Here is a 16,652-nt window from a genome sequence, read left to right as displayed (position 1 = left end):
CTCGTGCAGTATCAGTTGTGCTTTAATGTTTTAATGTAAAGGTACAACATTGGTGAGAAATTATAAACGTGACATTTATGGCTTCACACATGTTAATATTTTCCTCTACAGTTAACATCTGGGAAACAGGATATCAGTTTAATAAAAAAAATATATATATATCCTGATTACAACTTCCTCTATGCATGTGATTTACTGCTCAATGATGGATATTTGTTTGTTTGTTTTATAAAAGAACAAAAGGCCATTGTGTATATGAATCACAGCTGGAATCAGTTTGTTCAACACACACACAGATAATTCAGAGAGTGTGAGGAGCAAGCAGACCCACTGAGGCTGTACTATGGGCACGTTGTCCACTCTCTATAACTAAGGTATTGGCAGTAATCATGTAATAATAGCCTACACTTCATTTTGTAACATTGTCATTAAGAGTTGCTCAAAATTTAAAAATCAGCTGACGTAATTAACACAAGTTACTGGCAACAGCCACGCAGCAGGACTGCAGAGCGAGCATGGCTGCGACTGAGATCTGCAATGGCTCTGGGAGTGAGAGGAGCATCATCATCCCACATCGCTGCCGTCATCATCTCGACTTGGTTCTGGTAGATTCCTGAGAAAATAAAGAGCTCTGTCTATTGAACATGTCATGAATAGTAATGGCTTAAGTTGATCCTTGAACTTCATACTCACCACCATCAAATGGCCATTCTTGGCCCTGTAGACCATGGACTCCTGGCCACTCTTGAAGTCAACAAAGCCCTCTCTGCCAGGCTGGATGTCAAATCGCACGCTGCAAATGACAGTTAACTTCTTAACAAGTCAAAAACAGTAAACATTTCGCAACAATTTAAAATGGATTGAGGATTCAGTTTTAAAGGTTGTGTACCTGCCCTGGACCACTTTGACACAGCTCTGCTTGTTGGCCACCACATTCAGCTTGGTCAAGGCCTCAAACAGGTAGTCACACTGCAGAACCAGATCCCCCTAAAATAATAAATGTTATTAGTCCTATTCAAATGTATGATTTGATGATTTTTTTAATGCCTCAGCCTTGAATAAAGCAATTCATGAAGTTATGTTTGTGATCTGATCTGGGATTCTGTCTCAACTGTTGTCAACTGTGCTTTTTCCTTGTATTTATAAATGACCTAAAACAGCATGTTTGTGTTAACTTTATATATATTCAGGTAATTCTGCATTAGTTATATCGTTAGAAAATAAAAGTAGAAAATTAATGAATGTAGAACTACGAAACGATAGCAGGAAATGTATTGTGTTATCCTGATGTCATATGTTTTTAATGTAAGGCAGAGTCTTGCTATGTTTTAAAATCTAAAATTGTTAAAACAATCAATCAATCAATCAGTCAAGCATTCAGTCGGTCAATGACTGCGACGAAGACAAATTTCATGACACATTTCTATAAATCCATGCCTATATGGACACTAGCCTATTGATTAGTCTACCTTCTGCTTGATGTCATCACATGTCACATGGAGAATCAGGAAGTTGTCACTCAGGTTGCTGACCGACACACCTACGAAAATAGAGTCACCTTGAGAATCTGAAATAAACATATGAATATGATAGCTATACTTTCCAGTGCGTGGGTAACTCTCACTACAAATAACAATGTTTATTCTATATCGCTGTTTACCTTTCAGAGAGTTGTAGTGTATTCGCTGCTTGATCTTGGCCTCTTCCACCAGGTAGGCCGCTGCCTGAGTGAAGATGAGCTGCCTCAGACGAGGCCTGAACCCGTTCCTGTCATACTTCACCACTGGGACACTGTACTGTGGGACGGATACGCAGAGTGAGACAGGATCAAATAAGGGCAAAGATACAATTAAAGCTCATTATACAGGCCCCAAGTAAGTGCCATTGTTAGTTTACCTTGATGTGCTCATGCTGAATCGTCTGAAGCACTTTGATGTTTATGTCCTCCTCACCTAGATAAAATAACAGCAACTACTCAGAATATAGCTAGAATAATAGGAAAAACATTATAGTTCTTACTTTTCACACAACACACAAGCAGAATGTAATAACGTAACAATGGCTCAGTAATTCCTTTATAACTTACTAATCAATGTGCAAAATAAAAAAATCTTCGAGTCTGTTAGCAGGCCCACAAATGTTGTTGTTGTGTTATTAAAAATAATATGTTTTCTGCTCTTAATTCACATTTTTTAAAATTCATATCCCTTATATGAACAAAATATATTTGCAGTAATCTGGAATGGTTCTTATCCCAAATTTGAGAAAACCAAATCAAATATCTCAGACTCAGCAATATTGCTCAGAATACTGAGGCATGCATGCATCCCATTATTATTCCATTTACTGTTGGCATTTGCAGTCTCCATAAGCCCAGTTTCCGCTGTAACAATTGGAATATTCTGTTTAATCATGTTTATAAGGATATTTGTGTTTATAAATGCACAAAAGCTATTATGTGGAATACTATGTGTGCATGAAATCGCACTCAGTGACAGGAAAAAGTTCTGCAATCTTACTTATCCTGGTGTCCATGAAGGGTCTGCAGACACTGAACGGGTAGTTTTCCTTCTTTCCTTTGAACATGGAGCTGGTCAGTACTTTCAGCTGAAGCTGTAGACAGAGAGACATCATAAAAACCGAAAGTATACTGTATATGTTGATACACAGTATAAGTATATAACATTGTCTGTGAAAGACTTTGCATTATACCTGTGCCTTCCTCTGTGGGGTGATGGTTTTAACATACGCCCGTACCATGTGGCGAATGTAGAGCTTCCGCAGGAGCTGGGCGACCTACAAAAAGTACGTAGTATGGCTTGTTTGATCTGACGCCTTCACGGGATATCGTCATTACCAACCAGTACCCAACATGCGTGTAGCAGTAGAATTAGAGGCTGTGGATGCGAACATGTGTCACTCACCTCTTGCATTATAGGGGGAGGGGTTAGCCAGGTGTTTTTGTCCAGGACTGTTTTGGGAAGGTTTTCCCTAAGCCGTGTGAGGTAGTTCTGCCTCACAAAAGTCAGGTACTCACTGTTCTCACAGCAAGCCGGCTGATTTCTGGTCATGAAACCTTTAATGAACCTGCAACATATCAACAGACAGGTAACCTCGCAATGTAGATGTTATTAGATTGTTTGGTGCCTCCATTACAAACACCATTTCAATCCAATTTAACCATCAATCCCATCTCACTTACTTCTTTATGACCTTGACAGCCCAAGCCCTCTTTTCCCGCTCCTTCCTAGCCATCAGACCTCTCCAGCAGTTCTCAATCTTAGTGGCTAATTAAATAACGCAAGGTAACAAAAAGTAACATAGTTTTGGTTAAAGTAGGGGACACCTATTCACTCAACGAAAGTCTTGTAGTATATACCGCAAACCTCAATTCAGTTAAGGGTTTTAGTGTATGACCAAAAAACTCACCAGCTTCCTTCTGCCTCAGGTAGTCTCCTTTCACCCTGTAGCCTTTGTACTTTGCCTGAATCCTTGTTGCTGTGACAATGACAGTCAACCATTCATCCACAGAAGTTTAATTTTATTCATTGTATCACTACAGCTAAACTTTTAGAGCAAGAACCCACCTAGCTCATGTTTGCAGACCTCAAACGCATCTTCTGTAGCAAACAGAGTTCTGGGGTGGCGGATGAAAATTTTAGTCCTTGAGGGAAAGAGGAAACAGTGAGAACCTCCTGTGTCTGTTTCCAGGTAAACCAGCACCCATCAATTAGCATCTGCTTACCTGCCCATCTTGTATTCATCAGGTTTATAGCCCAGGTGTTTGATCAGGCACTGCACACCTTCTGCCGCAGTACCTTTCCAGTTGGGCCAGGTTTCTGGACACAGAGGCTTATACCTAAGCACAGAGGAAGAACACACACACATACGCACACACACACACACACACACACACACACACACACACACACACACACACACACACACACAGGGTGGACAGCTTTTGACCATGTAACTTAACGCACTGGCAAATAAAACCAACAACAGAAATGTAGGTGGTCAAGGCAAAAACATAAATGCAGCTGTGTTCTGCATTAATTAAACTAGAGTAATCTCATTGGCTGCATGCAGATGAAAACAAGAGCAGTGAAACAAGCTGTGCGGTTAGTGTGGTTCCACCTCTGGAGGAAGATCTCGTATCTGCGGCGGTAAGCAAACCCGGCGCGCCTGACCCTCAGGTGCTCCATCAGCCCCAGGTACTTCACCTGATGTCTCACCAACACATCGTCAAAGCGCCCTACAGGAGATGCCAGGTCACAGGGCAACACACGTCAGGTTATGCACTATGAATGAAGCAGCACATTCAAGACGACATCCTGAGGGGTCATGGGTCAAAAGATGTCTGCCGTAACTCTACGTTTTGGCTGAGTGTAGCTGAACATGTATGAGTTACAGTTGGGGTCGAAAGCATTTTATTGAATCTGAGTCCAGTATGGAATCTGTTTATCCAATCCGAATTCTTTCCAATCCTTTATCGAATCTTTTTTACATAATTTGTTGGGGGGGGGGAAGGACAAAAACAAATCAAAAACACAGCACACAGGCTAACATTTACGTGATGCTGCATTGATACGTGTGTATTCATCACAGTCGACAGGACAGTGCCACAAATATTGCATTTTGCCATATTCTCATTTAATTTTTAGAAGTGTGCCCACACTTTCGAGCGCTTGACATCACTGGGGGGACAGGGGATTTGATAAGAGAATTCATTCAACTTGGGTATTAACAAATCGGGAACCAGGAGCAGAACCCAACCCTACATACAGGTACAGCACAGTAGAGCTAGAGTTTTAAGTTTATTGTGACACAAAGCCTCACCTGGCTGCTTGCCTTCATTGGGCTTGATGCAGCGGACATACCAGGCCTCTTTAGAAATGAGGATCTCAGTCAAGCCCACCAGGCTATTCTTAAACTGAGTGACCACCTGAGGAGTTATAGGAAAATGGGATAAATATGGGTAGCCATCGTACGCCATAGTTTTGTATGAGCAAATCATGAAATCAGTGGATCATTGAGCATCGTCTTCTGAATCGTTTCTTACCGTTTCAGGTCTCTTCTTGCTGTCCGGCTCAGTAGAAGGAAAACAGTGTTTGATGATGGCGTTCTTGGACTGACGCATGACCTTAAGGGCAACAAAATCTCATAAGAACCAAACTTGTTAACCATCTATACCCTTAGTAACAATGTAATATGATTTAGTAAAGGTTAGGGTTATTATAGTTTGGGATTCTTTATTCATTTTTATTTTATGTAGTTTTCAATTTTTATTTCAGTTTAGTTTTAGTTAGTTTTCAGTGTGGTTTTGGTAGTTTAGGAGTTTTTGTTGTTTTTTGTATTTGTTTTTTATTTCGTTTTTTTCAGTTGTAGTTCTAGTTTTTGCAGGCCTATTTTGCTAGGACTGATATTTTTAAAGGTACAATGATACAAGCTCATAAATCCTTTAAAAAATGTATTTAGGCTACATTAATTTAATACATTTTTCAAACATCCTCAACTAACTTAAATTTGAGACCACTTGATTTCATAATGTTCAAATGAAACTCACTAGCAGATTCAACAGTATTCTAAACTATTCTCAAACCATTTAGCTCAAAATAATCCAGTAGTGAGCATTTAGGGAAAATAGCCAAAAACTCCCCACCCACACCTCGTTATCTTTTTACCCTGCACATAAACCAAAAGATGAAAACTAATAAATTTCACATATATTTTTATTTTATTTTAGTTAGTTTTACAATTAGATAGAATAGCTTTAGTTCAGTTTTAGTGTTTTCACAAAGTCTCATTTTTATTTTTATTTCAGTTTACAACAGTTTTTTTAAACACTTAGTTTTCATCTTAGTTGTAGTTTTAGTTTACTGTAATGACCTTGGTAATCGCCCAAATAAAATCAATAAACATGCCAGATAAGAGATAGAAAAAGCAGCTTTTGCAGCATGTAGGAGCACATAGTTTTCCCCTTTAAAGTCCAATCAATCTATTCCAAAGCAATGTTTACCAATCAGCTCCTCTATAATTCACAGGTGTGCTTAACAATGAATAATGCAGGAGTTGCTGCCCGCATTAGCTGTGGGCATTGGACAGTGGGCACACTTACCTCTTTCACATTTCTATACAAGAGATCATTGTTTTTGTCCAAGAAGCCTGAAAAAAAGAATTGAGATTAGAGAGCCAAAAATAACTTAAACAACATTGAAATAGAGAAAGTCACTATTACTAAACATATAGAAAAAGAGTTACAGAGGTGTATCAGGTTCTAGTGGTGTATTAGAGTAGAGAGAGGTGTTTGTGAGGAGACAATATGAGAAAAATAGAAAAAAGTTGGTCGTCATGGAATATTTGAATGCGGAATTCATCTCTCACCAACCACACAGTATGTAACCTCGCCAGCATAGTGCAAGAGGCGGAAGTCTCCTCTTTCCAATGTTTTCCTGGTCTTTTGATCTGCAAGTTTATGTCTGCAGGAAGGGGAGAGATAGAGATCGAGGATATTGTTCTACTATGTGGCAGAGCTACTGTAAGTGTTGGCATGGTCTCATCATTTGCATCTTATGCGATCGTGTTCCTTAATCTCGCACACAGTGTTTGGACTGCAAGGCGGAAGTGCAGAACTCACGTGATGAAATGAGGGTGACCACCCATCTTTTCCTCCATCTTTTCCAGGAGGGTAAGATCTGTGGCCTCTCCGGGACGTAAACATTCCTCATCCTATGTGAAAGGACAGGAATCAAGAATTCAGCCTATCAGTTTTTTTGTGACAGTATGTAGAGTATTTTTTGTCTTTCTGCCTGACAATCACTCAGTCATGTCTTTACCAGTGTAGAGATGATGCCTCTGTGTTTCTCCTCCACCAGGTCACAGATGATCTTGTTGTTGAAATATGGCACTGGTTCCCACTGAGCATAAGAAACGAGAATAGAAATCATGGATTATGTTGTGGGTTTTATGTAGATTTTGCCTCTTTGTATTGCTTGCAAGTTTCTGTTTACATGCTAATAGCATTCTGAGCCACAAATGTCGGCGGATGTGGGGAAAGATAGTGTGTCGCAGTGTAGGAGTGTTTACTTCAATCCCTTCCATCTCGTACTCCTCCTGCTCTGACTTTAGGGTCAGCTGGATGAAAAGCTGCTGTAGCTTCTCGTTGCAGTAGTTGATGCAAAACTGCTCAAAGCTAAAATAAATAATAGACACTGTCATTATCAGGATCTTCATTTCACACATTCATTGTTGAAGACACAGCTCCTCTGTGCATGCTCTCACCTGTTCACATGGAAAACCTCGAACCCGTAGATGTCCAGCAGGCCAATCACGGTCTTCCTGGAGGAATCCTACATGTAAAAGACACAGATATTGTGCTTCTTTCCTCACTTGTTTGTATCTGTGCAGAGAAAATCTGCTACAGATTGATTGGACAGTGACTAGATCGCTTTGGTTGTTACATCTTTATGGTTTACTCGCCTTGTTAGCTAATGACTCGTTAATCTTGTTGACCAGCCAGTTGAAAGTCCGGCCATAGATGGCTTTGGCTAGGGCGTCCCGGGCATATACTGCATGGTCCACAGTGAAGGGGCTGAACACCTTGACAGTAGAACAAGATAGAAACATTTGAATTCCAAAAGGTCTTTATTATCACCATTTAAAAGCATACACTATTCCACAGAAAGACCTTCGATTTGAACCACACACTTAAAAACTTGTCAACCCCAGGTAAAAATACAGAATAAAAAATAGAAATAAAGACAGAAAAACTACAACAATTACATGTTATTCATATTTAAAATTTCAATTTCATTCTCTATAACAGACAAGAACAAGTAGACCAATAGACAAAAGAGTAGAACAAGATAGAAAAGTAAGTTAAATATGTTTGATACTATGAAATAAACAAAAGTAGTCACCTCCTCGGCTTTGGCTTCAATCTTCCTGTGGGTTAAGCCCTGTTGTAGCACCTGAGTGGGAATGCCCAGCAACTGCAAAACAAAACCAGACATGTAACACCAAATCTCCACCCGGTCTCCTTCTGAAGACCGCCTTAAGAAAGAGAAAGGGTTTTAATGATTTACGACTTGCTTGTGTCTCACCTTTGACAGCCAGTGCATCTCCGAATTGTTGTTGAGAATGGCGTATCCTCGAAGATCTTTATCAAACTTGACATTTCCCAAGTGGAGCACACTGGCGATAATTCCAAACAGGTGCTGCATTATGCCCAGAGAGAAATACATCATGAATGACTAGCAAAACCATATGTAGTTTTATATTATACTTTTGCCCAATTCACACAATGTTTATCCCTATTTCTGTAAGTGGTAACGTCTAATTACTCTCTATTGCAAAAAATATACAACCTCACCTCAATATCACTCTCACCAAACTCTATGACAGAGAGCGCTTTCCGCACTGTCTTCCAATCGCTTTTATCGTTGATAGAGCTCACTTTGGCACAATCTCCCTGGATGAAACGGGAACATGAAATGTAAGGAATAAAAACAACATTGTGATTATTGACTCCAATCTAAACGGCAGTTCCTGGGCCTCCTGATAAGGCCCGGGTCAAGGGGTCTAGCTTCACCAGGTAAATGAAGTGCTTTCTTCTCTGACCTGTACCAGGTAACTGTAGTGCTGGCAGTTCCTCTCCAGGCCAAGCCAACGGAGCAGATCTTCCTCTCCTCCTTCCACCAGCTGGTAAAAGATGTGGAAGTTTCTTTCCCCGTGGTTCTGATGGACAACGCGGGACTTCTCCAGTAGGTAGCTGAGGATGTGTCCACCAACAGCTCCACCCTGAGAGAGAAAGGTAATCCATAACCTGTCTTCTGTGCTGTGTGTGGAACCCTAAAGTCACTGCATTGATGTGTTACATAATTATCTTGACATTTAAATGGTTAAATGATGTGCTGAGGTTATTTCAGTCCACCTGGTGGTCAAACTGGATGTCCATGTACTTCCCAAAGCGGCTTGAGTTGTCATTCTTCAGGGTTTTGGCATTTCCGAAAGCCTGGCAGAGGTAAAAAGGCCATAAAGTGCCAGAGATTGATTTCATGTGGTTCTCTTATCATGGTAAACAACGCATCCGTTAAAAAGACACTGACCTCAAGCACTGGGTTTGAGAGAAGCAGTCGGTCTCGGACGTTGTTCAGCAGTTTGGTACTGGGGCAGCTGACGGCATAGAATTGCAGGATTTTCTTGGAGGCCTCCGTCTTGCCGGCCCCGCTCTCCCCTGAGATCAGGATGAAGTGGTTGTTGAACTCAGCCAGCATGGTGCGGAAGACGTTGTCTGCCAGGGCGTAACTGCAAGTACGGTGATTGGTCAAATTTAGCCCCCTTATTAAAATCAGACCCTATGGCTTACAGGTTCTTTATCGTCTGACAAGAAAGTCCTACATGTTTTTATTTCTACTGCTTAAACTACTGTAACGTTCAGTACTCCTGTAAGTCACATGCCCCTCCCCTGTTCACAAAGCTTTACTTTTTGATCAGAACTGAGTGATGTGAACACTGAACCCTTTATTTTAGCCTCCAAGCAATGTTTGTAGGGAAGTTTTAAAATTTTATATTAACACTCATTCGATCACTTTTAAGGCTGGCTGAGCTTGGATCATATTTAACCTCCAAGCCAGAGACCAGTCACACTTAACATCTCTTAAGTGTCTTTTATGAACTTTAATTTTACCTTAGCTTGACCAGCTGTTTCTAGTTCCTAACACTAACGTCTATTACTTTTTTATCTTTTTTTACTTTCTCTCCGGTATCTCTCTTGTAATAATCTGTTTAACCCCTTGCACCCTGAGTTTCCCCTTAAATATCTTCTTAAGTAGCTTCAAATGTAGAAAAAAAAAAGTTTCCATACTGCACGACAATGTCACATACATATTCTGTATCTGCGCATTCCAATGCACCATTGAAGCTATAGCATGCTTATATTGAGTGAAATATTCAAACCCAATGCGCCATTTTTTTTATGACTGCACCATTACAGATTTGTGCACCATTGTATACACATTTCCCTGTAATTCAGCATGAGATATTTGATATCTTTGGAAACCTTGGGATCTTGACTAGAATTTAAAATAAAGTTTTGTGGGTTTGAACAAAGCTTGGCTATAAAACATATGTTTGTAATGCATGCGGGCTCGGCAGGTAGAAGTGTGAAAGTGTCCTGTACAATTTTAATAGTTCCATGAAAATAAAGGTAGCTGTTGATTTGTCCAGCATAGACAATCTCCATTGTACCCATAGTATGCCAATATACAGTACATAGTAACAAAACAACAAAATGGTCTTACATGTGAGGTGGAAGCTCAAAAAAGTTTACACCCATGTATGTATCCATTTGATTCTTGCTGTAGATGTCTAGTTCTTTATATGGATTGACCGACACCAGGAGAGTCCCAATATAGGTCTGTAGAGAAAGACAAGGAAAGGAAGCTATGGTCTTCTCTGACATTTTCTTTCAAAGATAAACAGGCAATAAAAGAAGGCCATGAGTGGTGTGGTGTCTGTGCATCACTGCATTTGTAAGTAATGTTCCTCTTATCAAAAGCAGTAAGTATGGTTAATCACTTGTCATGAGAGGTCAGAGAGCAGTGACCTTTAGAGTGCTCACTCTGCAAATGTAAAAGTACAGGAGCTGCTGTTTCAGCAATACAAGGTGCCAGATTCAGTAGAAGAGAACACAGGATTAGGTCCTTGTCGGGTTGAAGGTTGAAGATGTGATGCTTAATTAGAGTAAGAGAGAAAGAGTGCAGCCTGGTTATACGACATTACACCCCACAGGAAAGACTCACGTAAATGAGATTCTCATGGAAGCGCTTCCTTAGGTTGTCCAGGAAGGCACTCTCACTGGTGTAGGCATCCAGCAGAACAAAATCCTGGATGCCCACGCGATCCCGGGCCGTCAGGGAGGCCTCCATGTTCCGCAGGATCCGATTACACCGCTCCTCCAGGCTCTGTGCCCAAGCAGGAACAGAGTCAGTGATATGCCCAGGAAACAAGATATCACAGCAGGACCAAGTACCATGACAAACCTGCTGTATACATTTTATGAGAACTTGATTATACAATTTTATTGCTCTCTGATTACACAAGTTTATTGCTCTCTCGGAATCTACTAGATGTGTTCTGCTCAGGGAAAATTGTATTTACTGTTTTATAGCCTACTTCTCTTCTATTCTGATGACCTGATGACCGATGAAATGACCTTTCCCTTCGTGTCCTGTTTTCCTCAGAGTTATCTGTTTTTGTTGAGGCTGCCACTGCTTGGGAACACACACACACACACACACACACACACACACAGAATCATGACCAACTTAGGATATTCGTTCCCCAGAAGACAACTCATTTCCTCCCTATTTGTCCCCCTATCTGTGACTTCCAGTCCGAACAGTTGGTGGCCTTGGCTGCATCCTCTAAACTCATGACAAATCTAATTTCAGCCATCACTATCTAATCTGCTTTGTTTTTTTTAAAGAGCAATTAGTCTTAGCAATTAGGCGAACCCCAAATCACACCTACTCTTCACCTTCTCCAAAATCCCTCTCTTTAATATGTGACAATTACAATACAGGCCTCAAAAGAAACTATGACATAAATATGAACTTTATCGAGTGAATTAATTAGGTTCATTACAATACGTATACACAAAGGATATGTTGTGCCATCTGAAAATACACTACTCAACATGTGCCAGGTAAAATAATCGTCAAACTCGATGCACTTTAATTACAGTGCTATGAAAGAGCCACCCACTATTATGCTTCAATAGTTTGGCTCGCGTCGCTGCCAAGTTGACCTGTCACCAAAGTCCCATATCACGGTAACTGACACTCACAATTCAGTCTGGAGTAAAAGAAGCTTTTGAATATCTTCCCCAACAGAAATGTACAGTGAAATGACATACAATAAAACATATATCTTAAAAGCCATATGTATGATCAGTGAAATGTTCAACAAAAAGTGCCAATTCCCTACCGTGCAGATTCCTGATGTGTGTGCCTCAGTACCTTTTCTGAACTGAACATCTGGTTTTATTGTAGGAAAAGGACAGTAGTATGGCAGGAAACATTGACATATTACAGCCTCCATTTCCTCCAATAGGAAGCCATCAATAATGTAGCGAGTGTGCAACAAAGGAAGCAAGTCTGATTCTAAGTATGTATTTGTGTGTGTGTGTGTGTGTGTGTGTGTGTGTGTGTGCGTGTGTCTGTGTCTATGTGTGTATAGTGAAAGGTTAGAGGTTGGTTGAGCACACAACAAACAGGTGTATGATTGTGTCTATTCTTTTTTCGTCATTTATATAAAGTTTCTGCTTGTCCAAACACATTTCATCAAATTGCTTTTGTCCTATAGTCCTGCTCAGTAAAAACTCTACATGTCATTACCCCACTGAATACTGAACTGCTTTATACTGTACGAAATCACAGGAAACCAGGCTGGAAGATAGGCCAAGGGCAAAATGTGTAAGGTAATTCATCACTTCTTCTGTTGTTACCCTATTGCTTGCCTTATGTAATGTCCCAAGGGCAAAGACAGAGGACAATCTTTTGACAACCCATGCATGGCCGCACACACACACGCACATGCACACACACACACACACACACACCCACACACACACACACACACGCACACACACACACACACCGACACACACACACTTAAAAAATGTACAGCAAAGATACTATGATAATACAAAGACAATACTAGTGTAGAGATTCAATGGCCAATAAATCTGTAAATATTAGGCTACCATCTTAAAGACTAAACTTCACAATCTTCTGCTCACAAAATAAAAACTGCTGAAGGCACCACTCAACTAAATGACCACAATCAGACTGTCTTTAACAGAATATTACAGCTAGACCTTCACAACTGCAAGCCATGCAGGAAAAAATTGAGGCTCTTTATAGAGAGACATAATATTTTATGTTCGAGTTTTGGTATTACACCTTCATCAGAGCATCCATGCTCTGATGAAGGTGTAATACCGAAACGCGTTAGCAGTCACGGCCAAAAAATAAATTGGTGAAAATGAGGTGACGTCTTTTTTGTTATATTCTTTTCTATTATTATATTGGTGTGCTGCTTTCTTTCAACTCAAACTCTTATCATTGAAGTCCAGCACCCAGCTACAAAGTAGCCTTTCGAAAGAAGCGCACCTGTTTCTATTTTGTATAATATTTTATGTGTGTGAGTGTTTTCACTCACATTGCAGAGGATGAAAGTGCAATACAATTTTTTTTTTTTGTATTTGTTTGGGAAAATCCAGTGCAATTTACTGAAATAGAAAAAGTATATAAAATCTTATACAATCTACAATTACTTGTACAATCTAAAATTATACATCATACAATATCTAATGACAAGGTCAATTTTACATTCAGTGGCTCAATGGTTGATTGATGGAGAGATGCAAGGGAAAGATCAGCAATCACTGGCAGCAATTCTATCATTTAAGAAACCGAAAGGCTTTCCAAATGCATGCATTAGATGCTGGCTTAGGGTTAATAATAACCTATATAATAATAGTAGTAATAATAAAAACAATAATCCAGTTTTTACAGGAAACCAAATGGTGAATCTGTTCTAAGTTTGTCCAGCTTTAAATCAAACTGAAAATGTTATAATTTTCACAGCAGGGGAATTTAATCAACACTGTTTATTAACAACACCTGAAACACCCTTGCAACATGCCAATTACTCTTCTAGAAATTGGGGTTTTGGTGTCGTGGCTCAGCATGTATTGCAGCAAATGGAAAAAGCGAGCAGGCGAAGCAGCCAGCACCTGGCCCGTCTCGGACGCCCTGCCCTGCTGTTGGCACTCTGTTGGCATCTGTGTGAGCAGGCTGCTGGCATGGCACAGAGCGCAGGGCAGAGATTTCCAGTAGCCTTTCAGAGGGAATCTGACCTCTGTTGAACACTTGGCAGATGGGAAAACAACACTATGCCGTAATGGGATGGACAATTTGGCTGAAGCACAGGACTAGGGGGGATAACAGAATATAAGAGGTGACTCCTTTTGGCAACAGTGGCACCTATTGTTAGCTGGACAGAAGAGAGGCCCTTCAAGATACTGGAGACTATGAAGCAGAGAAGGAGGAGGTGGAGGGAAGGCAGGTAACAGAAAGAGTTACTGTTATAGAAACAGATAAACAGTGGACAGAAAAAACGCACAGTCACATGTATGTTGCATGCATACAAAAATGTAAAAATGAGCAACTAAATATCAAAATTTGATGTCAGGCTAAGGCGGAACAGGAAAGTCTATCTGACCCGGAGACCATCACCCGAGAGGGCACTCCATTGTCCCTGTCTCTCCACTATGGTGCAGGATCCTGTTACGCACCCACAAAGTGGCAGTTAGGCTCCTGAAAGAGATAGCACTCCTCATGGGCCATTGACTGACACCACACATCACCCAGGGCAACACACATTTGGGGGGCTCCAGGTGTCTAGAGAAACCTGACCGTCGCAGGTCTCCATCACATCATACAGTACAGTACAGTACAGTACAGTACAGTACGGTGCCTCCTCTGTTGCTAAAGGTTAGCGAACACACAGTATAAATTGATTTAAATGAGAAATACTTCACACCTAGGAATGGTAAAGAATTAACTAAAAATTAACTAAAAGTAACTAAAATTGTCTTAAATCTATCTGTAAGTATAATCTGAAGTAGGCTATTTCAATCCTATGTAACCTATTTTTTATAGAGTTATAAGGAAATTACAATAGAGCAATACAATGAATTAAATGACACCCAAATGCAGCCAAACACACGCCATGTCATTACCTCTGTCATTTCCAAAGCCATGTGAGCCATGGTCGAATCAGTCTTGTATGACGACCCTGATAAATCCAAACAATTTTGAACCACAGTCCTCAGGTACACAATACAGACAGACACAGCCTTGGGTGCCTGCTTTAGCAGCCAAGCAGTTCTCCCATGTTAGAGCCTCTTCAACTCAGCACAGATATTTCCCTAAGACTGTCACTGCACTAACTGTCACCACCGTCCCCTCCGCTGCTCGAGGTTTGCACCGGTCTCTGATTCAAGCGTTCTCTCGGAGCAGGCCCGGTACCGAGGCCCGGGACAGAAGGCTGAAGAGGAGGAGGGTGGCACTGACGCTTCCTGCCGGACCGGTGTCCCTGCATTGTATGTAATGAGACAGTAATGAGCTATCTGGCTCGGGAAGCACTGTGCTGGTCAATCATTCATGAGGCCCAGGCAGCAAACGCTCATCCAGCGCTTCACCTGAGTGTCCAACAGCCACACTTTGTGTTTAAGGAAGTGTGTGTGTGTGTGTGTGTTAGCGTGCGTGCGTGTGTGTGTGTGTGTGTGTGTGTGTGTGTGTGTGTGTGTGTGTGTGTGTGTGTGTGTGTGTGTGCAGGTATGTAATACAAGGATGTTGCAACTCTATCCTCCCAGAGACCCATCCTCACCCTCCTCCCCACAAAATTACAGCACAGGTATTCTATTACTGATCTTTGATTAGGCAGATGCATTTCTAACTAATTACAAAGCGCTCGTTAGACCCGGAACGATCAGACCTGTTTGGGATTAAACTATTGCAAATTCAGTAGCCTACATCTAGAGCAGCTGTCAAAATCACACTTCAATTTCAAACTTAATATTTCTCTTATTGTTATCATTCTGCTGGTGCCATCTTCAACACAGAGCAGCTTTAAAACAATGTCTTTCTTTTTGCTATTCAAGTGATGTGGCAATAATGTGATACATAAGACAAATAGATAAATTAGATATATTTGCTTTTACCTGTCAAGAACTTTATATTAATTACCACAACATTTTCTAATAAACTTTTGCATTTTATCAAAATGGTATCACAATAACAGTATTGCATCCTGGCACTTTTACCGCGTCTTTTTCCTGTGGTTCAAATGATTGCGGTTGTGACCCGCTTGCGGGCAGCGTAACGTTGCCCTCTCATTCAGTCTGTTTAAAATTTAAAATTGAGCATCCTGTAAGCATCAACAAAGGCATCTTACATTACTGCCTTAGGATAGGCTGAAAGACGCATTGACACAAGAGAGCATGCTGGAAAAATCATTGTCATTAACATAATGCAATTCATTATGCAAATAATGATGGATTCCTTTCTTTCTCCATTGAATCTTTAAAGAGGCCACTATTCCCAGAATCAGAAACATGTAAGACAAACACACACACACACACACACACACACACACACACACCTATGTTCACCTTGCCCAGCCAGTGGTGAGCTCATTTCTCTGTGCTCGCCACATCTTATTGATTTACAGTGAGTTCCTGCAAAATCCAATTACACAAAAGTCAGGGATTTGATTTTCCCATTAAGGGTTACATGCTGAGTATGAGTGCTGATGGCAGCCTCACATATCAGCCCAATCCTGCTGTTGCACCTCTGGCTCCTCTCTCTTTAAGCCCCAATCCGGAAATCTTCAGGGTATAATATATCTAAGTGTATGACTTGCACACACTACACATTTATTTTACTCCACTGTTTACAAACATTTCAAATGTAAATAAACCATCTTCTGCTTCAAAACACATTTAAATGTCATGTTTGCTGTCTGTCCATGTATCAAGTACACACATGAAAAAATATCTCTGAAGAGTTTGGCTTTAG

General features: G+C 40.6%; 1 protein-coding gene across 1 annotated transcript; it reads right to left on the bottom strand.

The window, feature by feature from the left end:
* Positions 1–580: 580 nt before the first annotated feature.
* myo1hb (myosin IHb) lies at positions 581–14,842 on the bottom strand. Its single transcript, XM_071910351.2, has 32 exons — positions 14,813–14,842; positions 10,806–10,967; positions 10,305–10,420; positions 9,111–9,309; positions 8,936–9,016; positions 8,623–8,802; positions 8,375–8,473; positions 8,106–8,219; positions 7,923–7,994; positions 7,483–7,602; positions 7,285–7,352; positions 7,090–7,195; positions 6,840–6,920; positions 6,641–6,732; positions 6,388–6,482; positions 6,122–6,168; positions 5,066–5,146; positions 4,843–4,948; positions 4,141–4,258; positions 3,746–3,859; positions 3,588–3,664; positions 3,430–3,498; positions 3,203–3,287; positions 2,925–3,087; positions 2,713–2,796; positions 2,520–2,613; positions 1,897–1,952; positions 1,661–1,796; positions 1,470–1,540; positions 890–987; positions 694–793; positions 581–613 (listed from the first exon to the last, which is right to left on the bottom strand). Exons 1-32 carry the CDS (start codon positions 14,840–14,842, stop codon positions 587–589), a joined length of 3,141 nt encoding a protein of 1,046 aa, XP_071766452.1. The 3' UTR covers positions 581–586.
* Positions 14,843–16,652: the final 1,810 nt, after the last annotated feature.

The sequence above is a fragment of the Centroberyx gerrardi genome, chromosome 2, assembly GCF_048128805.1.
Source record: "Centroberyx gerrardi isolate f3 chromosome 2, fCenGer3.hap1.cur.20231027, whole genome shotgun sequence".
Taxonomy (NCBI): domain Eukaryota; kingdom Metazoa; phylum Chordata; class Actinopteri; order Beryciformes; family Berycidae; genus Centroberyx; species Centroberyx gerrardi.
Note: the sequence above shows the minus strand (reverse complement) of the source record. Positions and strands in the feature narration are given on the sequence as shown.